General features: G+C 37.3%; 2 protein-coding genes and 1 pseudogene across 2 annotated transcripts in view; all 3 read right to left on the reverse strand.

Annotated features, from left to right (window-relative positions):
- Window positions 1-277, reverse strand: part of LOC122753459 (translationally-controlled tumor protein homolog) — a 73,579-nt gene extending 73,302 nt beyond the window's left edge. The window contains exon 1 of the mRNA XM_044000853.1: window positions 99-277. Coding sequence (XP_043856788.1) covers window positions 99-277 — 179 coding nt within the window. The remainder of the gene's footprint in view (window positions 1-98) is intronic.
- BTBD9 (BTB domain containing 9) overlaps window positions 1-26,471 on the reverse strand; it is a 413,203-nt gene that overhangs the window by 300,355 nt on the left and 86,377 nt on the right.
- LOC122727122 lies at window positions 12,473-12,584 on the reverse strand (annotated as a pseudogene).

A 26,471-nucleotide genomic window follows, 5' to 3' on the forward strand; every position in this document is an offset into this window, starting at 1 on the left:
AGTGCTATGGATACAAAGAAAAGCAAAAATAGCCCCTTGCCTTCAAGGAGCTAATAGTCTCACGGGGGGAGGCAAAATGTAAACAATTATATACAAACAAAATATATACACGATAAACTGAGATAATCACAGATGGCTCCTTGTTGAAAGAGTTTAGCTGAGACTTCGGAGGGCCCCTAGACCCAGGACCTCTGCGGGCAGCCCCATCTTCCCCCTCACTGGTCAACTTCTTCTTCCGGCGCCAGAGCAGATCCGGGCCAGCTGAAGAATCCGGCATGGCCACATGCCAGCGGCAGGACCGGCGGCAGCCAAGCAGACACAGGGAGGAAAGGGTGCTGAGGGGCCCGTCTGAGCTCGCTGCGCTCCCACCAGTGCGCGCTGCTGCTCGCGGGCCCGCTCGCTGTGTGCACGTTCTATGACGTGGGCTCTGGCCACGAGACCTTCTCCAGCACCATGCAGAGGCTCAAGGAAAAAGGACCGAGGCCACCTGGTCCCGATCTGGCCCCGGCCTCGGACCCCACCCCTGGCGCCTGAGGCCAAGGCCAAGGCCAAGGCCAAGCCGGCCGACAGCCCGTCTGCGGGCGCAGCGGAACTGGGCTACCAAGTGCTGATGACGTTCACCAAGGCTGATCACAGCCCTGTGCTGCAAACCAAGAGGCGCACAGCCCTGCGCTTGCTGCTGCGCCTCACCAAGCTGGATGAGCATGAGGTACTCACCATGCACTTTGTCAGGGAGGAGGCCAGCAAGGAGATCGCCAAGAACCTGCTCTGAGAGCTGCTGCCCGGGGTGCCCTTCAAGTACAAGATCATCTTCCATGATGTCGGCATCCTGATGAAGAAGCTGTACCCTGTAGTGGAGGCCATGCAGAAGCACTTCAGCGCAGGCTCTGCCTGGGCCAGGTTGTTCAGGGCATAGGCGTCCCACTCGATGTTGTTTGGGGGTGCCCCCCCCAAGCCCTGCTTACTCCCAGGAGCTGGGGAGCAGCAGCCTGAGGTACCTCACTGGCATGGCCCAAGTACCCAAGAGGCTTCCTGATCATGCTGGTTGGTCACCATAATTTGGCTCTGAGCAGCTTTCTCCTGCCACTAGACGAAGACTGGGCACTCCCCATTGGAGGAGAGCTGATGCACCCAGTATCATTGTACCCCCTGGTCGTCCTCCTGTCCAGACACACTTCCAACCCTGAAGGCTGCCTGAGAGAGGCAGCTTCTCTGGGACTGAGCCAAAGGCGGCTGTTAGTCAAGCTCACACAGATGACTACCATGATGGTGACTGTGCTCTTCCATGCTTGGTAAAAAAAGGCAGCCTAGTGGCTCATCTTCAGACCTTGTAAGTAGCCGTCCTGCCCCAAGAGGCCAGTCCCCATGCTGGTCTCCATTGTGGTACCTTCAGATAGGAAGCACGGACTTGATCTGTTGTGTAGATTGTCCCCAGGGTGAGGGGGAAGGGAGGCATGCCAGAGATCTCTTCCACCGTGTGTTTGCCCGAGGGAAGCCTATCGCCTGCCGTGGCTGGCGGGCACACTGTTCAATACCGTCCATTCTGAGCATCATAGTTTTTAACTGCACATGAGTTCTGGTACAGGGCTTAATAAATTCAGTGGAAGGAAAAAAAAAAAAAGAGTTTAGCTGAGACTTGACAAAAGTTAGGGAAGTCAAGAGACAGAGCTGAGATGGGAGAGTATTCCAGGCAAGGGGAGCAGCCAGTGAAAATGAATGGAGTGGAAAGATGGAGTGTCCTAAGAAAGTTAGGAAGGGAGTGGAGGTTGGGAGAGTGTTCCAAGCATGAGGAACTGACAGAGAAAATGCCTGGACCTGAGAGATAAGAGTGTTTTATCAGTGAAATAGCCAGGAGGCCAGTGTCACTTGATCAAAGAGTACATGTCAGGGAGTAATACCTAAGTAAGAAGAATAGAAGATAGGAAAGGGCTAGGTTATGAAAGCCTTTGAATACCAAAGCACTTCATATTTGTTCCTGGAAGCAATAGGGAGCTACTGGAGTTTACTGGGGAGGAAGGTTGGGGGGAACATAATCAGACCTGGGCTTTAGGAGAGTCACTGGTGGCTGAATAGAGGATGGTTTGTATTGGGGAGAGACTTGAGGCAGGCAAACTATTACAATTGTTCAGGCATGAGGCCATGAAGGTCTGTACTAGAGTAGTGGCAGTGTCAGAGGAGAGAAGGGGACCATATGAAAAGGGGTAGAGTACAGGGGGAGAAGGAACAACTAGAACTTTCCAGAAGTGGAAAAGAATGCTTTAGGAGATAGTGAGGCTCCCAACTCCCACTGAAGATCTTCAAGCAAAAGTTGAATGAACACTTGGGTTATGTTGTACAAGGAATTCATTTTAAAGTATGAAATGGGGTAGGTGGCTAATCCTTTCCTGATTCTGAAATCTGGTGATTTCCCTAGGCCTAGAGCAATGGTCAACTCTTCTTTAACCATCCTCTTTTCCCTAATATAGCTTTTTAACATTCATTTTTATTGAACTTAGCTTTCTTAGCCTATTCTGAGCTTTGTTACTAACAGGATTATCATAGGACTATGTCAAATGTTCATATTGAATGAATAAAGGATTTATTAAGTGTTTACTATGTAAAGCACTGTGTACTAAGTGCTGAGGATACAAATAGAAAAGTAAGACAATCCCAGCTCTCAAGAAGTTCACACTCCAATAGGGGAGACAACACATATGAAGGTTTCAGTTTCAAGTCAGATAGAAAGGTCCCATGGTCCTTAGGGTATAGCAGGCAAAACATATGGCAACATTTCCTTTAAAATGTAATTTCCATTGATGAAATCATATCAGTTTCTGATGGTGAACTATTTGATTCTGAGATGGAAATACTGCTATTCTAAAAGCTACAGAGTTCCAGATCCTAAGATATCTCCAACAGAGTATGAGAGGATATGATGGGCAAGGAGGGAACTCAGGTCAACTATCTCTTCATTTCTTGCCTGCACTCTTTTTGACTTTGTATCTCTCCATCATTCCCCCAGGAACCTTATTATTGGAAAAAAATCATCATTCTACAAGAATGAATCAGTACTGGTAGCGATACCTCATCAATATCTTCTACCCCTTTGGCTAGAAGAATTCAGCCTTGAGTTCCAAAACATACATTGAAAGAAGGGGCCCAGGCCAATCATCTCTTCACTTCCCAAGCTGATCCACTCCTTGTTCTTTTTCTTTTTTTTTTTTTTTTTTGCAGGGCAATGAGGGTTTAGTGACTTGCCCAGGGTCACACAGCTAGTAAGTGTCAAGTGTCTGAGGCTGGATTTGAATTCAGGTCCTCCTGAATCCAGGGCCAGTGCTTTATCCACTGTACCACCTAGCTGCCCTTGATCCACTCCTGAATACCTACTCTACAGTAGGTCACAAAACCCATTTTATAGTTTCTTTTTTCTCTCTGTTGTCTCTCACCATTTGACTGTAAACTTCTTGAGAGCAGAGGTGCTTTTCTTTTTCATATCTGTAAACCCAGTACTTAGCACAGTGCCTGACAAATATAAAGTGCTTAATAAATATTTATTGAATAAATAACTGGTGGTTAGACATGCCTGTCACATACAGCTTCCAGCCTCTTATGTAGGGTATCCCCTTGCCTTCACTATCCTGGCCTGCCTGACACATCATTAGCAGTTGATGGGACCAGCTTATTCCTTTTCAACAGGAGCTGCCTCCTTAGACAATGGCTGTGAGTCTTAGGATGGAAGCCAGGACTGCTGGTCCTTGGGAAGTACTGCCAACCCATAGGGTGTCTGTATGTACATATTCTGTACATGGCTTCAAAACTTTTATAAAATTAATTTTGTTTAATGACACTGGTTGAGAGTGTCCCAATACTTCTCTGATAATGGAAAACTATGATTTGAATTCACTACTTTATCAGAACACTGTAGATTTTATGCTAACTCAGGGTAATTGAATTTTCTTAGAAACTTAAACAAAAAAAGACAAAAGCTCTTTGAGGGTAGGGATTATGTTTCTTTTTCATACTTGTATCCCCAGTGCTTAGCAAAGTGCCTGATATATAGAAGGCACCTTAATAATTATTTTATTTACTGACTGGGTAAAGATCTAAGTTGGCTGGTGAGGTGCTTTTGTATTCACATTGTTTCTGTAGACAACTTTCCCTTTTCTTCTTCATCAATATTGTGTACTTCTTTTGATACTTCAGAATTTTATTGTTAAGAGCTTCTCATCCCTCCTGAACTGATTTTCCTTGTAGAGTTTTAGTTCATGATAGCCCAAATATACTGCTATTACAATATTTAATATAAACACTATGCATAATTTTATTCATTCATACTCCTGATGTATAGATGCAATATGCCCCTCATTTCTGTATAGTGGACCATGTCAGTGTTGTAGGCAGCATATTACAAGCTTCAAAAGAGTAGGAATGATGTCTAACACTCCCTTCTCTGCCTATGACTAAATGGTATCTATTCATGGAGCACTACAGTCTCTGAAGAATTGAAGCTGTAAAACAGTATAACTCAGAGGGCAATGGAGAGGCAAAGAATGGGCAATGAGAAATAAATAAGGCACTATAAGGGTAAAGGATATCATCAAAACATGATAAAAGATGGATGACTCATGTGGCAAAAGAGTTAACAATGACTTAACAAACATATCTACTAGCTCTTCTACTATCCGAGGATATAGTCTATCTGGGCTAGGTAAGCTTGAATTCTCTAGGGTTGCCAGGTGCTCCCTTATGATCACTTATTTATTTCGTTGCATTGCTCTCATTTCTTTCCCAAAACTTTCCTCTACCACTCATCTGATTTTTAAAATCATCTTTGGTTCTTTTAAAAATCTTCTTCTTTACCTCTTTTAGGAATTTTTGTTCAGCTTTGTGTTCAATCTGCATTTTTTCCTCTTTGAGGGTTTTACCTATAGATGTTTTCAAGTCATTGTTTTCTGAGTTTCCGTCTTGAGCTTCTCTGTCATCACAGTAGCTTTTTATGGTCATGTTCTTTGTTGTTGTTTGCTCATTTTTCCAGCCTATTTCTTGGCTTTGGATTTTTTGTTACAGTTGGGCTCTGTTCAACTATAGGGATGTGTGAAGGCAGGGATTTCTGTCCCGAGTTTCTATCTTTTATAGTTAGGTAGCATTTTCTGTTCCATTTTACAGCTCAGTGGGTACCTCTAAGATTTTGGTACTTCCAACATGGTATGATCTAGGGAGAAGTTTGATCACTGCCCTCTTAGACTGCACTCTAGTACTTACAGTTAGGGTCACTGCTCCCTCATGACTATAACCACTCCTCTCCATTCTGGAACTGTGACCCAGAACTGGGTAATGGGTGTGCCAAATAAAACCTAATACTGTGCCCAGTACTAGTCCAAAAGTCCCTTGGGATCTTCTTCTGACCACCCAACAGCCAAGACTGCTTCTGTTGTGCCCATGCTCCTAGCCAACCTCCAACCCAGTGTCCACAGACTTCTCCTTCTGTCTTCCTAAACTTCCCTAGTTTGGAAAAATGACTTTGTGGTTTTTGTTGGCTTTCTTGCTTAGAATTCAGTTTGGCACATTTTTTAAGTTGTTGTAAAAGGGTGTATTGGGAGAGCTCAGAAAAAATGCTGGCTTCACTTTGCCATCTTGGCTCTGACTCCCTGTTATTATCTTTTATCCATTATTATCTTTACTATTTCAAGAAAAAGTTAGGAAGGCCCTGAGCACAATACCTGCAGTAGACTTGCGTGAGATGACTTAGACAAGAGTCACATAAAGATGAGTTGAAATCTGAATCCTTTGTGGAAATATCTGTATCAGTAAGACCACAGTCAAATCTGCAAATCCATTACCCCAAAATACAAAATACACAATAGTTGAAAGGAAGGAGAGCAGTATTAATAAAAAAAAATCCACTTGATGATTTTAAGTTATCTTTTGATGGTGAAACAGTCAGTGGAACTTTAACAATCAGCATCCTGACACATAAAATTGAATGTGAAGTAGAAATGGGGAAGTTTTAGATCCCTTACATTCTATATGTTCTTAGACAAATGATTTCACCTTTACTTCCTCACCTTTAAAGCAAAAAGATTAATCTGTTTTATTAGTTTCACTGCTTAACAAGAATGTGATATATAGTCTACTGAGGAATACACTTGCATCAAGAGCAGGGCTTCTAGAAGAAAGTAATTTTATTGCAATGAAAGCCAAAACTATACTTGTGTCATCTGACATCCAGACTTCTATAAGACCCATCTACCAATATTTACACATACAAACAATTCTAGAATTTCTTCTCTATAGCAAAAATATCTTGAAAAGCATTCATGGGGATGAGCAGGAAAACAGTGGATTTGTAGGGTATCACAAGAGTACAATCATAAGAAAAAAAAGGAAATCACAAGAAAACGTGAAAGCAGAGAAAGATATATAAAGAGGGGCGTGACGCATGAAACCCTGCTCCTGGCCCGATCACGAAAGCATTTCCTGGTGGTATATTCTTTACTAGAATACTATGTCCTACTCAAGGCTCATCAACAACAGATGGTCACAGGAAAGATCAGATGAAAGCCATAAAAACAATTAATTCATTGAAAAACTAGACCTGTGAAGAAAGGTTAATAGAACTAGGATTATTTTAGCCTGAAGAAAAGAAGGCTAACAACCTTTAAATCTATAAAGGCTCATTCTGTAAAGGAGTAGTCACTCTATTTTCTCTATCTTCATTAAGGCTAAAATAAAAATGAATGGGCTTCAAATACAATACAATAAATTTGGGATGGATATATGAAAGAACTTTCTCTAAGAGTTAGGGCTATTAAGAGTACTAGAAATGAGTTTCTGCAGAAATTTCCATTAAAGAGAAAAAAATAGAATCAATTCTCATCTGTTTTGAAGGGTTATACTAAAGGGATGGGAACTGACCTTTCAAATCTTTGTATAATGTTATGACTTTATGATTCTAAGACACTTCCTTAGACAATAATAATGAACAAGATGTGGAAAAAACCTTAATAGTTATCCTCATAAGCACTTTACTTTTTTAAATCACTTGTTGATAAAAAAAAAAAGAAAAGAAAAATTGACAAAAACAAGGTGTTTTGGGTTCCAAATACTTTTCTATCATTCTTCAGTTATATCTGAAGACTTTGGGGGGAAAGTTCACAAGTCTCAGGAGGTAGGACAGACAGTGATCTGAATGACCAGATTCCTGGCTGGGCAGTGCAACAACAGCTGAACTAAAATAAATTCAATCTTGGTCACAAAGAATAGTTTCTTAGTTTTCCAAGAAAGAATGACCTGTAGGGAGGTACAAGAAAGAAGCAGTAGTTGCTCCAGCCAAGAAAAAAAAAGGTTGAAATGCTCTAGATTTAGAAAAACTGACAGTTTGCCAATCTACAATCAACAGGATATTATGGAACATAAAAAGCAAATTCAGGTGCAAAAGGGAGAAGGGAAAAAACAATCATAGAATTTTAGAACTAAAAAGGGGTGAGATAAACATGACTCAACTCTTCAACTAAAGTGAATACCTCATCTATTTGGTAAAGAAAAGGAGATTCTACATAAAAGGCTTTAGGTAGTCACCAAAGGAAAAAAAAATGTGAATATCTTATTGGTTTCTAGGGGAGGTAAGCTTGTAGAAGTTTTGTTGCCTTTAATTTTACCCAAAGAGATTATAATTATAGTTTAATAAAACAACTATTTAATAAAAGTTTCACCAATTCTGTATTATTCTTAGTAATGGAAAAATGCCTCAGCATGGATTAAATCAAATCCAGGAGACCATCAACCAAATATGCAAATGAAGTCCAGGTAACTGCATTTTAAAAAATTTCCATTAAAGACCCAATAATGTAACAAACATTGTAACAGATGAATTTCAAAACCAAAACACTGCATAGTGCAATTACTGCAAAAGAAACATCTGAACGACAGAATTAGAAAAGATTATGGTGAAGAAAAAATCCCACAAGTGTACAAATACTCTGGCATGGTATTGTGATGATGGCTTAGCACCTAAGAATGATAAATGTAAGTGTCATTTCTTCTTCTATCTGTACTTAAGTTAAAAAGTCAATGAGCGGGGGCGGCTAGGTGGCGAAGTGGATAAAGCACTGGCCCTGGATTCAGGAGCACCTGAGTTCAAATCCTGCCTCAGACACTTGACACTTACTAGCTGTGTGACCCTAGGCAAGTCACTTAACCCCCTTGCCCCGCACAAAAAAAAAAAAAAACACAAACAAAAGTTAATGAGTAATGAATAGAGCAGAAAAGCAAGTCCTTGTAAATAAACAATCAAGACACTCTATCTTGTAGGTGGAGTGACTGACCACACAACTGTTCTGCAAACTCTGTTCAAATGAAAATGTTAGTCTGCTACATAGATGCCATTTTTATGCACAGACAATGAATGCATCTATATGTTAGCAATACTTAGTACCAGCAATGGATTAAAGAAGTTCAGATTGAAAGCCAATTTATTGAATAACATCTGAAGTAAAGTTCATCACCTTAGTGTAATAATTTGCATCACATATTGAGATGAGAGACGGGGAAGGAAGAAGAAAGGTTAAAGTATTGAGTTTGTTTCGGGAGTTTGTTTGGCATAATGGAAACCATTATGCCAACAAGCCAGTCAGAATGAAGAAAAAAGTTGTGAAATACTACAGGTAAATATTATGAAAGGAAAGGCTTTAAAGTCCTTTGAGAACAGTGATCCATGTCTTATTCATCTTTATAAACTCTATCCATCCCACACCTGGCTCATTGGGAGTACCACCATAAAAACAAAGGTCACAGAAAAGTATTTCCAGGATTTCAATTAAGAAGAATGAATAAGATCAAACTTATCAGAGAAGTAAAGTGTAAAAAGAACTGAAAACTGGCCTAAAATTTCTCCCTGTGAACATGAGTTTTGAATGTTGCTACCTGTTTCTTTTTCATGAAGTGAAGAAGAAGGCTGGGGATGGATGAAATGAAGTGCAATCACTACAGACGATTAAAGTGAATGGTTGCTCTAGAGCAGGGATTCATAACTATTTTTTGTATCATGGACCCCTGTGGCAGTCTGGTGAAGGCTATGGACTCCTCAGAATGATTTTAAAAGCATAAAATAAAATACATAGGATTACAAAAGAAACTACTACTAATAATTAATGACAGCTAACGTTTATATAGAGCTTACTATGTGCCAAGCACTGTGCCAAGTGTTTTGAAAATATTATCTCATTTGATCTTCACAACAACCCTAAGAGGTAGATACTATTATCTTCATTTTATAGATGGGGAAAGTGAGATAGATAGCAATTGACTAGGGTCACATAGTTCGTAAGTGTTTGAGACCAAAACTGAATTCAGGTCTTCTTGACTTCAGGTCCATTATATTGAAACAGTTACACACACACACACACACACACACACACACACACACACACACACACACACACACACACACACACACACACACAAAGACATGCACACATATTTAGCAAGCAGACTCCTGGTTAAGAACCCCGGATGATTGTAATAGTTAAGGGTTTCCGAAGAAAGAGGGAAGGCAAGAGGGAATTAGATGAACAGTAAGAAAAGCAACAGCTAAAAATTAGATAAGTATATGGGAAAGTGTTTTGTGATCATCTCTTTCCTCAAACATTGAGAAATACTCTTTTGTAAAATACTACTAAATGTTATATGAAGGCAAATGATTCTTGGCAAAAAGGCATCATGTTAATAAAAGGTGTTATCACAGTAATGTGGATGCTGCCAAGGCAATAGTGAAGCCATATTGCTCAAATGGAAGAGGAGAGGAAGTGAAATCTACACTATTTTATAATTTCCTATTAGCCAGTATTTATTTACTTCCATTTAACAAGTAATTGCTTCTTTCCTACATAATATTAAGTAATAACACCTGTTCATGTTCCTCATTCTGTTACTACTTTAGTAACTATTTATCCTCTATCATCTCAGCACTGATTAAAACACAAAATGTCTTTAGGAAATGTTATATCTTAATTTATGGCTTAATTTAGTCATCATTCAAACACTGATAATAATATGTCTCTTAAAAGAAACAGCTTTTAAGTCTATTATCACTCCCCAAAATAATTAAAAAGGTCTTAAAGCTTTAATTATGGAAGACAGTAAAAGTAAGTAAATTCACAGTGAAAGAAAGAAAAAAATTCCTAAGTCTGTCTTTCAATACCTAGCACAATAGGGTGTATATTAAGAAAGCCATTAAAGTGGTACTCCCTTGTGACTCCACACTGCAGGGCATATGGTATGTTTCACCCCTCTTTTTATTGCTTTCGCTTCCAAACATATTTAATGTTCTTCAATGCAAAGGAAAGAAAACAATAAAGAGACAGAGACAGAGGAATAACTTCTCTACATAAAAGCAGTAACTTTCTATTTCTCTAACTCTTCTCATTCCAGAGCTACAAGTACCTTAGCTAATATTAATTTATACTTTTTCATTTTATTCCTTGGCAACCAGGCAAATATATATATCATTTCCCCCATTTTACAGATGGGAAAACTGAAGCATTAATAATAAGGTTTTTTTCTGAAAGAACTCTGGAAGTATTACAATTATATGGGATCCCTCGGTTGATTCAACAATGAACTTTGTAGGAGTTGCTTTTAAAACTATAGATTGTTACTACTACTACTACCACCTAATAACATTTATATATAGCATTATGATTTGCAAAGTGATTTACCTGTATAATTTCATTTGATATCCTAACAAGAAAGTGCTAATATTATCCTCATTTTACAGGGCCATACTGTTGGTGCTGAAGGCAAGACAACTTGAGTCTTCCTGACAACTGCACTTAAGACTCTATACCTACCAGCCTCGTCAAGACTAGAAGACTGGAAGATGATTCCCAAATAACACAAAATGGGGGGAGGGGAAGAAAAAAACAACAACACGGGGTAATGAAGTCAAACCAAGTTCCCTACCCTTTTGGAGTTACAACTCCCTATCTTAATTGGATTTATTAACTTTTTCACCAATCAATCTCCTCCCTTCTAAATATCATACAGTACATATTTATAAAATTAATTGTTTTATGACATTGGCTGAGATCAAAACAAAACTCAGATAATGTAAAACTATGATATGAAATCACTACTTTATAAGAACAAGAGCCTTCTGAAAGAAAAGTAAAATGAACATATAAACCAGAAGTCACTGTGCTAGATAATACTGTAGATTTTATGTCCATTTGAGGAAATGAAATTTCCTTAGAAACTTAAACAGAAAAAATTAAAGCAATGTCTCTTTATACAAGTATTACATAATAACATATAATTCCATTAAATGTCATAGAAAGGAAGGTTTTTTATTTTGAATAAGGCAGTTTGTATAATTTTTATTTGAGGTAAAGTTTATAAAATTTCTCTACATTGCAAATACAACTGACCACCCCATAAAGTTCAAAATGGCAAAATATACTGCAACTCAATAATGCCATTATTTTTTAAAAATAGATTTTTTTATAACTTTGGTTATTACATCACCTAGATTTCCCCCATATTCCTTCCCCTCTCAGAGAGCTGTCCCTTATAGTACAGCATGCAAAAATTCCTTGTGGGGAAAAAAACAACCATTGGCATCATATGTAACTTTCCACATCCCTGAACCTTTACCTCTGCAAAAAAACCTGGAGATCTCTTCCGATAAGTCTTTTTTGGGGTAAAATTTCACGACATCCCAATTTCAATTGTTTTATGACTTTACTCCTTCGGTATTCTGTTTACCCTGCTCTGCTAATTTCATTTTGCATCAGTTCATGTAAGTCTTTCCATGCTCCTCTGTATTCATAATTTCTTGGAACACAGTAATATTTCATTAATCTAGATAACACAATTTGTTTAATCACTGGGTATATATTTGGTTTCTAGTTCTTTGATATTAAAAGTACTGCTATAAATATTTTGGTGTATGTAGGCCTTTTTTTTTTTCTTTTTCTGGCAAAGGCCTCCTCAGGATGATACCTAGCAATGGAATCTCTGGGCTAAAGGGAATAGGTATTTTAGTCTGTTTTGTTTGTTTGTTTTTGTTTTTTTGGGGGGCAGGGGTGGTCTAATTCCAAACTGCTTTCCAGAATAGTTGTTCCATTTGATAACTCCACAGTATATAGTACCTGTCTTTATATAATTCCTCTAATAATGCCTATTCCCATCTTTTGTCACATTTGCTTAATTTGCCTTGATTTGCATTTCTCTTATTATGAGTAATATGGAGCTCTATTTTTCACATGGTTGTTACCAGCTTGCAATTCTCTATTTGAAAAATGTTCAAATTCTTTGATTATTTCCCCAGTAGGAGAATAGCTTTTGGTCATAGTTATTTGTTTTTTTAATAAAGTATTTTTTTTCCTGTTACATGTAAAGATAGTTCTCAACTTTTGTTTATACAAGCTTTCCAATTTCAGATTTTTCTCCCTCCTTCCCCTCCCTCCCCCATCCCCTAGACAGCAGGTAATCTGATATAGGTTATATATATACATAAATATATTGTCCCCGGATAGAGGACGTATCAGATATTAAACTGATAAGAACAGATACTACACTTGATCTTAGCCAAAAGGCCGAGAAATGATCATAGTTATTTGTTAACTGTATATATAACATGGATACCAAAGTCTTAACAGAAGCTTCTGATACAAAGATCTTTTTCCCAGTCCAATTCCCTTTCTAATCAATTGTGAGACACAGCCAAAAAGATAACTAGGACTAAAAAAGTACTTACCAATGCTTGAAATGGGTAAAAATATTCTTTTCTCAGCTAAAGCCTGGGAACAATGTTTGATCAGCAAATTATTAATGCCTGAAAACAAAACTGTAATAGCCAGAAATAATGTAACACATCACTACAATACAAAGAGGCTGCCAGAAATGCATTACCTGGCCTAACTTAAACTCAGTTGACTTGCAAGACTAAATTCAGAAAAGGCAGTTTTGTTTGGTGGGGTCTTTGGGTAGTAATACTGGAGTTAATAGCTTTACTGAAAATGATAACAGTCTACTTCTAATGGTGATATCAATATTTATTCCCATACTTATACTATTCTAAATAATAATTTTGTGATTTCAACCAATGTATCATTCATTTTGGGTAAACAAATAAAAGGGAAAAATATTTAGACTATAACTGTTGTAATGCAATGTAAAGGAATCTAAAGATAATCAAGTTTTTTCCTGCAAGTGGTATGTCAGTAAAAGGAAAGCAAATTAACTGCAAAAATAGTAGGGAGAAGTTGGGATGTGAAGAGAGAGAGGGGCTGAGGGAAGATTCATTCAACCAGGACAAGCTTATTAAAAATCCTCAAAAACAGGTTTATCATTACACTATGGGCCCAAGAAAACCCTTTCTGGAGTCTGATCATGGAACAAAACAGTAAAATGGGTCTTAGTGTTTTAACTTTAATTAGTCACATTAATTAATGCTAAAAACAATGTTAACAGTATATTATTTTCATCTAGTTAAATAAAGGATTACACACATTTGAGTAAATTACACAGTATTAAACATTTAAATAACTTGCAATGAAGTCATTACTGTCATTCAAACAAGTTTCCATAGTTAAAGGCTGAATGTTAAGTATGAACTGATTTGGCTATGTAAGAATATAAATCCTTTATCTTTTAGCTGAGGACAAATGAAGGAATTTGATGACTTCTGTTTATATGAGTAGTTTACAGTAGCACAGCGCCCTCATGTGCCCAAAATAATCGATACTACACAATTCCCAAATGTCAGTGAATAATCTTTTCATAGTGTATGTAAGTAAACTGATAAAGAATATTGGGTTCCTTTTCTTTATATATAATTATTTCTCTTAGAGCAAATCTTCAATGTCAGACCATTTTGCTAGACAGTATACTCTTTTCTAAATTTTAATTTTCTAAAGCAATTCTGTATATCTTCTCAATACATTTTTTGAGAATCATCAAGAAAATAAATTCCCCTTCAATATACAGAAACATTAATAGAGGACTATATAACACTATAATTATACCCTAATGTGACTATATTCATTTGCAAACAAAATTTTTTTAATAAACTTATTAGTGGGACATTGTATTAGTAATATCCACTTAAAAATATAGAGATAAAACAGTGTAACAGTGAAAAAAGCACCGGACTAGGAATCAGAAGGATCCAAGTTCCGGTTTGGGGTTTCCACCATCATCTTCCTACTGAATCTTGAGGAAGTTTCTTCATTTCTCAATAGGTTAATTTTTTCATCTATAAAATGAGAAAGTGTTATCAGAGTCTCTAAGAATTCCTTCCAGTTTAAAAATCCTGTCACTCTTAATCTGGAACTTAAATGTTAAATCATAAAAAATTATAAAACTTCATCTAGTGTGGGTTTTCACTTACAAATATATTCATACCTTACACCAATCTCTCCTTTGTTTAACACACACACACACACACATGAAAAAGAAAACTAACCAGAACATCAACTAATTCTGAAAGTTTATACAATGTTCCACACCCATAGTTCCCTAACTCTCCAATGAAGGGAATTGTTCTAGTTCTGTTTCTTGCTCTTTATGCCCCTCAAGTGATGAAAATGTTTAAAAATATTAAATATTTTTTTAGTTTTTCTATTTCTTAAATAACAATAAAAAAATTGGTCAACATGATTCTTATTAGAGTGGACATAGTTGAATTCCCAAAATATATAGGAGAAAAGATAAAGGGGAGGAAATATATAGGGGAGAAAATATCCAAAGATATGAGGGGGGACCTACTTTTACCCCACACATAAAAAGAAATATTCTGGAATGAAATACAGAATTCATTTTTTACAACTATCTTGATTTCAAATATGAACAGGAAACAAGGGGGTTGGCTTTAATTGTATTTATCTAACAATGGCTTGGTGGGGCAGTTGAACAACTCCTGGGCCTGGAGTCAGGAAGACTCCTTGAGTTCAAATCTGCCCTCAGACACCTTACTAGCTGTGTGACTGACCCAGGCCAGTTACTTAATCCTGTTTGTCTTAGTTTCCTTAACTACAAAATTAGCTAGAGAAGGACATAGTAAACCACTTCAGTATCTCAACAAGAAAACCCCCAATGGTGTCATGAGGAGTAGGACACTGCTGAAATGACTGAACAACAACAACAATTTGGAATCAAATGCCTCAAGTGTTTTTAGTTTTAAGTTGTGATTTCTACTTATTAAAAATTTCAATCATAGACTCATTTCACCAGATGATCTGATGGTTTCTTGACAAAAGGTAGATACTTTCAAACAAAGAATGGTCTGCCCTGTCTATTGCTTTTGAAATTTTTACTGAGCTGCAGTGTTTTTTATATTCTATCCATCTATGGGACTGATAAAAATTATCTGCCAGGACATGTACTGAGTAATATCCCAATCTTTACTTCAAATGAACAACAGTAAGACAGCTTGGTATAGTATAAAGTAAATAGACCTTTGGTCCCAGATTTGCTACTTAACTAGCTATGTGGCATTGGGCTCAAAGCATTTCCCACCTCTTGGCTTTACTTTCCTCAAGATGGTTGGACTCTATCTCTAAGGTCTCATTCAACTGTAAGAATCCATAAAGTAACTTCTGGAACCTTGGGAAGGGGAAGAACAAGCATTTATTAAGTGTCTGTGCTTTATAAATAGTATTTCCTTTGATCCTCACAATAACCATGTACTACTATTATCACATTTTACATTTCAGTAAACTGAGGAAAACAGAGGTTAAGTGACTTGCTTAGGGTCACAAAAGTAGTGGCTGAGGCAGGATTTGAACTCAGGTCTTCCTGATTTCAGGGCCAGTGCTAGCCATTACCTAGCTGCCACACAACAGTTGAGAAAACAGAAAAGAGGAAAGAATAAGGGAAAACACTTCATGACAACTTTAAAGATACTTAAACTTGGCCCTATACATTGGGTTTAAATCTCAATTCTACCACTATCTTGACAAGTGATAGCAATCAATCAGTCTTATAGATCTAGAGCTGCAAGTAATGTCAAAGGTCACCAAAACCCTCATTTCAGAGATGAGGAAACAGGCCCAGAGAGTTTAAATGAACAAGTAAGTGACACTCTATGGGCTTCAGATTTTTATCTGTCACCAAAAAAAAATCAAAGAATCACACATTTTCAGAGCTCATCTAGTAAACAGAATAATACAAATGATCATAGAAATGTAAGAAACAACAGCCCTTGAGTCTCACCTCAAACCGAGGTGCAGGGAGGTGTAGTGACTTGTCCAGGGTCACATAGCTAATCAAGAGTCTGAGGCAAGAAGACCTGGGTCTTCTTGACTCTGAGTCCAACACTATCCAGTACTCAATGTTGGCTTGTTATTGCAAATATAGTACGATCTTTCAAAGGAAAGGGTGCTTTAGAAACCCCTTTTACTATCATTCTTGACTTAAAAGAAGGTTACTACTTGCTCACTGTTACAATGAAGTTAAAACTAAGAGGGATTTCCAAAGAGCAGCCCAAGCCTAAGTGTGGACTGCAAGAAGGAAAAAGGGACTTGCTGTGAAACTGTATTAGATGTCACAGTAAATAGAATGGGTAAAAGGGAGAGGTCCACCTTTTTCCTCATAAAGCATCATAGGCTCCTGGGTGTAGAGCAGTAAGGGACCTTGTAAACCATTTAGTTCAAGGTCACACTGGTGTTAAGTGGCAGAGCTCTGGTCTTCTGGATCCAAATACATTATTTCCACTGCACCATAAAAAGTATCAAATATCAGACTCTCCTCTTTTCTCTTGCTGTAAAAAGAGAAGTGAAAGAGTAGAATGGAAGAGAAAGAATAGAGGAAAACACCTTATGACAAATTTAGAGTTATTCTTATAAACTAATTATTATGCAAATAACAAAGGAAATGGAATTTGCCCCTTAGGCTCTTAGCAAGCTGCCAACAAAGCCCTGTAATTACTTACTAGTTCCACATCTAGAATCTGGTAACTCACTGATCTAGTGTACTCAAGAGCACCCTTGGAGGCTGAGAGAGCTGATTTCACTTCCAAAAGTGAGCTCGAAGAGCCTAGCAGCAACTGCCATGACCCTGCCCCAAAGGCAAAGCCTATCAACAAGATCAGAAGAGTGGCTCTCCCTCATCAGAAAGGGAAATTTATTTTTCTTAAAAGGCAAATACAATAATGCAGAACCAAGCAATAAATAATGTTAACTGTATAGATACAAAATTCCAAAGAAAGGCTAGGAGACTGTTTTTTTTTTAACAAAACATCATGAATATTCACATATTCTATAAAAAGACTGTCCTTTTAAGAATCAGTCTTTTGGAAATGAATGTGCAACTGTATCAAAGAAAAAACTGTATTAACTGTACAAATGGAATTTTTTCATAACTTCCATGTGTATTTCTTTCCTTGATAAAGTCATGCTTGAATTTTATGTTTTAAAAATGTAGTAATTTAGAGCCCTTATAATCTTTATTCTCTAATGCATTGGGAAATCTATACATATATATCATACATATTAGGGATATAACATGTACTGTATGCAATATATGTTATATTGCATTTCTTCTATACTTTCACCCATCAATAAAGTCATATTGCATAAGGAAAACACTAGATTATATAGAACTCACTGTATATATGGGTATGGAGTCCCAGGCCCTAAATGTCATGCAGCCTAGTCTATATTCATATAAACATGAACAATATAACCAGAAAGAAAAATAAATTTTATTCTATTGATACATTTTACATTCCTTTACAAGAAACACGTCACATTGGAAATATTTGTATACATAACGATTTCCAAACCATAGATGGTGGGGTACAATTATCTAGAGGCAGCCAGGTAGCTGAATTGATAGAGGAGAGGAGGGCCTGTAGTCGGGAAGAACTGAATACAAATTCAGCCTCAGACATTTACTAGCTATGTGCCCTAGGGTAAGTCACAAACTGTTTACCTCAGTTTCCTCAACTTTTACATGAAGATAAAAACAGTATCAACCCCCCAGGGTTGTTGAGAGGGTTAAAAATATACTTGTGAATTACTTGTCTGGCATATCATATATACTTAATGATCCCTTCCTTCCTGTTCACCTAGGTGAATAATTATTTTCCTTACTAAAGGATTCAAGATGTGGCTTTCCTGTTAAGGTAACATCAGTTTAGAAGCATTTTTCATGCCTTAACTAAAAGGCCTTAGCTATTCAAGCTACTTACAACCCAACTGAAGAAGTAACAACCAGAAATGTAAATAGCAATATTTTAATAGGTATGACGGTGCCAAAATTGCTGAAAACAATGGTAAGAATGAGGTTCTGCTCTAAACATTATTAAAAATAGAACTGTTTTGTAACTAAAAATAAATGTAAAATAATTTTAATATTAATACCAACAAAAACTCAATGGGATAAATTCTCAAAAAATTCATAAAGACAGTTCATCATGCTCTGATTGGTTTGCTTCAAGGTATATCTTAAGTACCTACCTACAGAACTCCCAAATAAATTCTACCTATACCTCTTTTATATGTTTGTACAGACCTTTCATGTACAACCTACATGAATAGAAAGGGGGAAAGTCCTCATTATATTCCTAAATCATAGATAATACCAAATAAAAATATCTATACTAAGAATGCATAAAAGTAGGTCTTCCAAATTACAATTAGGTTTTATTATCAACTATTGAAATAAATTTGTATCCTCTAAAGACTAATGATGAGGAGAACTGACCTAGTAATGAGCTAGGGGGAATGGAGAAACATATCTAGTCTACAGTTTAAAAATGCCAAACAAAACAGGCATTCTACATGTGGACTGTCTTAGCATAGCTGAACTAAAAGGAAACCCCATTAATATGCTGCATACCATGCCAGTTTGGTCCCTCATTGAAAGATATTCTATCACTGAAAGAATAAAATTCTTGGGGATTTCTATAGATACACATGTAAAAGAAAGAAATTTATCCACAGATTTCTGATACTGGGGATGTGGACAGAATCTTAAAGGAGTGTGGAGGTAGAGGAATATGAATACATTATGAATGTGTCTACTATTTGCAAGAATCACCCTCTGCCCCCCAAAAACCCCTCTGTCTTCATTCACACTTCCTTTTTTTTTCTACTCAAGCCTACCAATTAGTCTTACAAAGAATAACTATAAAAAGAATGAAGTTCAGTTTTTTAGAATTATACAGCAATGAGATCTTGGAGAAGTCACTTAAGCCTTTTTAGGTATATGTTTCCTCATTTGTAAAGTGAAAAGAGAAAGGAAGGAGTTCAAAGAATAGATTCTATTCCTCAAAAAAACATCTTCTAAGCTTGAAATGAATTTTCCATAAGGATCAATAAAAACTTTCAGCTTTAGTGGATTTTTCATATATTATTGATATTGGCCCAGCTTTGCATTTCATTTTTTAAGGAAAAAATAGAAATTCTATAAACTATCTCAAAAATTGCACTATAATTCCTTATGAATGAGACCAAAGAGATAGTAATTTCCAAAATATAAAACCTATCCCAAACAAATCAAGTTCTAACAAATTTCTACTGCCAATGTTTAGGTAAAGTCCAAAACATATCATTCTAATGAATGATCAAGCACATAGTACTTAGATTCTAAATAATGCCTGTCAACACTAGCTAGTTTAGCTTTCATATATGGTCTTCTGCAGAACCTATTTTGTCAGCTTCCACATTCTTTCTTTAATTTTCCTAAGTGAATATTATTTGACAGGAGGTTAAGCAACACACAAAAGGCAAGGAAAAATATTAACAAATAAAGCGCTTTTGTTTCATCCTCTTCAGAACACTCTCCAAGAGTTGCATATTCTAGACTGCAGTCTCAGAAAACATAGCTCATGGGGACCGCCTGCTCTGCTCTACATTAAGCAAACAAATCACTTTGACTATGATCACATGCATTTATCTTTATTTTTAAAATCTCATCATTGTTGCCAAGGAATAGGAACATTATTATTACTAATCCAGCTATTCTTAATAATAGTATTTAAGTAACATATCATCTTGGGAACATTAGAGACAATAGCTAATTAATTGTCAAGCACGTTAATGTAAGAGGATTCTAATCTCTAACCCATGAATAAGACCATTTATTTGTTATCATGCTAAAAATTTTACTTGAATTGCTTATTTATGCAACATATTTTCCCATTACCTCAATTCTAATTTTTTACATGTATTTTGTAAGGAAAATAAAGTATCACACACAGAAAGACACAGGTAAAACACATCACAAACAGTAATGAATCTCTTGTGACTCTTTTATTCATACTACAGTAGTTTGATATTACCATACAGACAAAAACAAAACACCATAGATTATTCCGCTGTTTGCAGGATATGCTTGCAATATTCTGATAGGAACAAGAACTTGAAAGAGCAGCATGCCACATCTTAGGGCTGTAAGTAAATATGATATTTTGTTGACAACTTGTTCCTACTTTCAAACCAGGAATGTTACCTATGAACTGTCAGCTAAATAAAATTTTGTTTAAAATGGGCCCACACTCATCTTTCAGGGTTTTCATCTAAAGTTGAACTGCATATCTTGGTTTAACAGTAGCAACTTCTTACTTTGCAATATTCATTTCATAACAATAATTAAGTGGCACAAACATTGCCTGAAAAGGGGAGGAGGGAGGGAGTGAGAGAGAGGGAGGGAGTGAGGGGGGTGGGGGAAAGAAAGAGAGAGAGAGAGAGAGAGGAGAAGAGAGAAGAAAAAAATCTTTCCTGGGTCCTTAATGAGGTCTCCAGAGCCAAAGGCAAACCAATAACAAATTGTACTTTCCACATATATGGGGAAAAAGGAAAGGAGGTGGGGGAGAGAACCCTGGAGCTTGTCATCTGAAATTAATTGAACTTAGCCATGCCAAGAAAACACTGGTAATAAACCCTCCCCATCTAAATTAAGGGTTTTATACCATGAAAAAAAAATCAAAATTTATGGCAGTAATTTCATCTGGGTTTTTCAAGAAGTGCTTGCTGATTTTCTTGTACTCAGTTGAAAAATCCCTAAGGAGCAATGCAGACTGCAATAAGGCAGACTTCTAAAAAGATACCATTTAATTTCTCACTCCTCCCTTTGCACTATTACCACACTCACTTTTCTTTAAGTCAATGTTAACTCTCTCAATACGCTTTCCCTTCCACTAGCTCTCAATCTGTTCATGTTCAGCTATTGCTCTTGGCAGGAAAGTGAGGTTTAGGCAAAGCTACCCAGTACAGTCACATAAGTGCATGCATTTTTATCAGAAATTTCCCTGTGATACGCAGACATATCAACTTAAATAAAGGCATCCAAAAGCAAGAAAGATCAATGAATTAATGAGTGTTTTTTTAGTCTGAATAGAATACAAAGCTTAAATAATATCATCGAGGTATATTCCAATCATTACAGCATATTGCAGTCACATATGAAATACTGAAAACCTATATATTGATATATGTTCCCTGGATTTTGTTTGGTTCTTTGATCCTTCCTTTACTAACTCCAGACTCTACTATCTTGTTTTCCCCAATTGGCTTCCTTCTTCTGGTCTCTACATCAATGCATATATATTAGCACCAAAGGGAGAACCTGTCTTCTATTCTCTTAAATTGTCTGATCTGAGAGGAAGAGTAGGGGGACTTCAAGGACACCAACTCCAAACCACGTACCCTCTACTCCATTTTCCCACTTTGTTGCTATGGGTAAACTTGGACTCCCACGGAAGATTGACAGGTAAGCCTTTTTTTATATAATGTTCCACCTTAGCACTCCCCTTTCTATGTTCTCTTCTGTCATTAGAAGATAAGCTCCTTGAGACCCAGTGCTGTGTTTCTTGTTCATATTCAGAAGCCCAGTGCTTTGAATATAATTTGTGACATGGAGCTTAGGATAAATCAGAAGTTTCTCCTGTGAGAAGCAAAACCAAAGATGAGCAGATAACAGGACAGACATATCAAGGAATCAAGGGACTATGAAAGTTTAGACTGACCAACTAGATATCAGGACAGAAACACCTAAGAAGTAAGGGGAGATGAAATTCTCTACCAGGAAAGTCAGTTAGGCATGGCTACTACCTGACCTGAGCTAGGAAACAGAGATAACCCCAAAGGTCAGGACCACTATTTCAAAAAAATCCCCCTTTCCCCACCCCACTCCAAATGGGAACTTTCCACTTTTTAAGTGGAGACTCCATCTATCCTCTATAAAAGCTTTTGCTTTCCTTCATTTCTGGAAGGAGGATATTTCTAAGACCTTCTCTCCAGGGATGAAGTCTTCCACTTCCCACTCAGTCACCTTCTCTAGAACCAAAGAAAAGACCACTTTAATTCTAATTGGACTGTGTGCAAGAGTGTAATTCTTTATTGAGGAATACCTAAGGACCACCCCCAGCTTTCCCCATGACAATTAGAATGAAAAATGTTTAAGAGAGATCAAATAGAGAAGCATGAGAGGCTTTTCCTCAAAGAGGGTGTGGGGTGGGAGGAAACCAAGGGCTCCTTGAGAACTGAGATGGGTCTGTGAGGAAAGAAGAAATATGGCAAATCAAATTCAGAGATTGGGGAATTGCAGAAAAATGCATGGAAGTAGAAGAGGGCAGGGCAAGGCTAGAAAGAAACTGGCAGTACAGCTGGACTGAAAATAGAAAGCACAAGAATAGCAAAGATAACTGAATAGAGGAAGCAGGGCAACCCAATCCTTTCCCACAAGTACTCCAAAGATAGAGGGATATGAGAAACCCAAGAAGAAAGACAGTGGTGAGGCAAAGCCAAGATGGGAGAGAGAAGCCAGGAAGTCACCTGAGATCTTCCAAGTTTTCCTTAGAAACAACATTAAATCAAGCTTCTAAATGGATTCTGGAGCTATAGACAAAAAGACAGAGAGACACAATCTTCCAACTTGAGAAAATTTAGAAGACTTCAGGAAGGGTCAGTCTCACTTGGGCAAAAGAAGAGCGCAGCACAATGTAGCTCAGCGTAGCACAGCACAGAGGGTGTCTGGGCAAGTCAGCAGGAGCCTCTTAACCACATCACAAGATCAGCAGCTAAGGCCTTTTGGTCCTGGCTCAGCAGGCTGGTGGTGCAGCAGCCAGTTGTGAGACCCACCAGCCCTGGCAGAGAGGGAAAACTGCCAGCTAGAGAACCACCTACAGGACAGGCACAACTAGGCCAAGCCATCCCAGAACAGAAAACCAGTGACCAGTCCCCTATCCCCCAGCACAAGAAACTTGAAACAGTGGCCCATGTGCCCCAGGAGCAGACCTCAACTTAAAAAAAAAAAAAGTTACAATATGAGTAAGAAACAGAAAAGGGCACTTACCATTGAGAGCTTCTATGACGACAGGGAAGACCAAAACACAAATTTAGATGAGGACAATACTGTCAAAATGCCTACATGTGAAGCCGCAAGGGGGAAGATGAATTGGTCTCAAGACCAAAAAGTCTTCCTGGAAGAGTTCAAAAAGGATTTTAAAAATCAAATGACTGGCCTCAGACACTTGACACAGCTGTGTGACCCTGAGCAAGTCACTTAACCCCAATTGCCCCACAAAAAAATAAAAATTTTTTAAAAAAGAGGGAGAGAAAAATCAAATGAGGTAGAATAAAAAGCAAAAACTGACCTAATTAAAAGAGATAAGAAAGGAAACTACATCTTGCTAAAGGTACAATAGACAATGAAGTAATATCAATACTAAACATGTATGTACCAACTGATGCAGCATTCAAATTCTTAGTGAAGAAATTAAGTGAGTTATAGGAAGAAATGGATAGCAAAACTGTATTAGTGGGGGACTTCAACTTCCCTTCTCAGAACTAGATAAATCTAACCACAAAATTAGTAAGTTAAGGAGGTGAATAGAATCTTAGAAAAATTAAATATGAGAGACCTCTGCAGAAAACTGAATGGGAAAAGAAAAGAATATACCTTTTTCTCAACAGTACATGGCATGTATACAAAAATTAACCATGTGTAACGATTGGAATGACACCACCTGCTGGAGACTTACTGTAGAAGAGTTCCACCCATGAAGCGAAGGTCTTTGAGGGCAAGACCAGGAGTCTTTTCTTTGGCATCAGGAAGTGACGTTGGGTAGTGGAAGGAAGAAGGAAGAGACTGGTGCTCTGTCTTGGGCACTTTGCCTTTGGACTCTGGTGGACAGCGGAGCTAGAAATGTGCTCTCGCTTTAATAGATAGGAATCTAGGCCTTTTTCTCTCCCTTTACCAAATTCTTATTCTCCTTAATAAATGCTTAAAAGTCTAACTCTTGCTAAAGCTTATAATTTATTGGCAACCACTCATTAGATATTTTAGACAGTTTAGCTAGAATTTTAGCCCTAAACACATGTATTAGGGCATAAAAACCTCAGTCAAATGCAGAAAGGCAGAAATAGTAAATGCATCATTTTCAGATAATGATGCAATAAAAATTAGATATAATAAAGAACCATGAAAAGATAGACTGAAAATTAATTGGAAACTAAATAATCTCATCCTAAAGAATGAGTGGGTCAAACAATAAATCATAGAAACAATCAATAACTTCATCAAAGAGAATTACAAGAAATAGACAACATACAAAAACTTATGGGATGTAGCCAAAGTTCTTAGATGAAATTTTATATCTCTAAATACTTACATGAATAAAATAGAGAAAGAGAGATCAATGAATTGGGCATGCATCTAAAAAAAGCTGGAAAAAGAACAAATTTAAAATCCCCAACTAAAAACCAAATTAGAAATTATGAAAAGCAAAGGATAGATTAATATAGTTGAAAGTAAGAAAACTATAGAATTAAATAAAACCAAGTGGTTTTATGAAAAAAAATCAATAAAATAGATAAACCTCTGGTTAATCTGATTAAAAAGAAGAAAGAAGAAAGCTAGTGGTGTCCTGAACCTTCTTTCTAGAAGTGTTTCCCAATTCCATTTCCTTCTGTTGATCATTTCCAATTTATCCTATCTACAGCTTCTTTGTATGTTGTTTCTGGTACTGACTGTGAACTCCTTAATAACATGGTATAGCCTTCTTTTGTAACCCCAGAGCTCAGCAAAATTTCTGGCACAAAGTAGGTGCTGAATTAACGATGAATGATTGACAGAGAGGTAGCCAGGCTTGTGGTCCATTTGGTCGGTGTCCAGGTCTTGGTCGGTGTCTGTCTGTCTGTCTGTCTGTCCGTCTGTCTGTCTGTCTGTCTCTCTCTCCTGAACCTAAAAAATTAAAGCACTAATCTAGCTATAGGAAGAAGTGGGGCAAGGATTAAGAATGCACAACTGTCTTCTTAGGATTAATCTGTGAAATTACAATGAGACAAGGGGTTTGGGGAGAGTACCATTTAAGAGTCAATTTTACAACTCAGGCATGATGAGGCAAAGGTTCTTTCATGCTTGGCATATTTTTGTTTAGCCATGTTCAACTCTTCCTGACCCCTTTGGGGGTTTTCTTGGCAAATATACTGGAGTGGTTTGTCATTTCCTTCTTCTGCTCATTTTACAGATGAGAAAGCTGAGTCAAGTGAAGTGACTTGCCCAGGGTCACACAGGTATTAAGTGTCTAAAGCCAGATTTGAACAAAGGAAGCTGAGTCTGTCTGACTCCAGGCTCAGCACACTATCCACTCTGTAGCCTAGCTGTCTAGCCTAGCTTGGCATAGTTAGTGCTTAATAAATACTTACTGACTGACTGGCTATTCCCCAACACCACTACAATCACCTTCTGTTCAACCTTACATTGGTGTCTCTGTTCTAATATTTTAGTATTACTAAAAATGTACTAGAATCAAGTATATTATTTTTATGTAGTTATGACTGTAGGAATAAGATGCTAAATGTCTCACAAAGAATTCTCTCACTTAGTAAAAGATGGGTATTACTATGGTGGCCAAAGAAAATAAAGATGGGTGCATATATTCTGCTTTCAAAATGGAGGGTGGCAAGCACAAGAAGTAAAAGATTAAATAAAAACATCATGAAGAAAAACAGCTGTGACCAGATTGATAATCCAATGTAGCAAGAGATACCAATTAAACTTGATAGTTTGAAGACTCACAAAGTATTAGGACTGATGGGAACCTTAAGAGACCAACTAATCTATTCTTTTGACTTTATATAGGACCAAACTCCTTGACATTTGAAAATCAGTTCTGTACTTAATTTTTTTTGTTAGAATTTTCAGGAAAATGTTGGTGCTTTCCATTGGTTCTTTCTGTTCTTTCCTTTTCAATTTATAGGTTCTACTTCTCTACCAGCTTCCACCACCAAGGTCCCAAATAACTTTATGCTGTCCAAATCTAATGTGGAGTGGTGATTTGTTGTTGCTACAAAGCATTATTTTTAAAATGCAGTTCTTTTAAAATGAAAAGTGAATAAAACATAGTAGTAGGGAGCCATTCTTAGGGGTGATCACCTTTTCTTTAATTGTCCTGAAAGAGGCTCCCTGCTTAGTGCTTTGGGCAAGTCATTTCCTCTCTCTAGTCCTCGGGTTTTCCCTCTATAAAATGAAAAAGCTGGAAGAGA

The sequence above is a fragment of the Dromiciops gliroides genome, chromosome 4 (assembly GCF_019393635.1).
Source record: "Dromiciops gliroides isolate mDroGli1 chromosome 4, mDroGli1.pri, whole genome shotgun sequence".
Classification (NCBI taxonomy): Eukaryota; Metazoa; Chordata; class Mammalia; order Microbiotheria; family Microbiotheriidae; genus Dromiciops; species Dromiciops gliroides.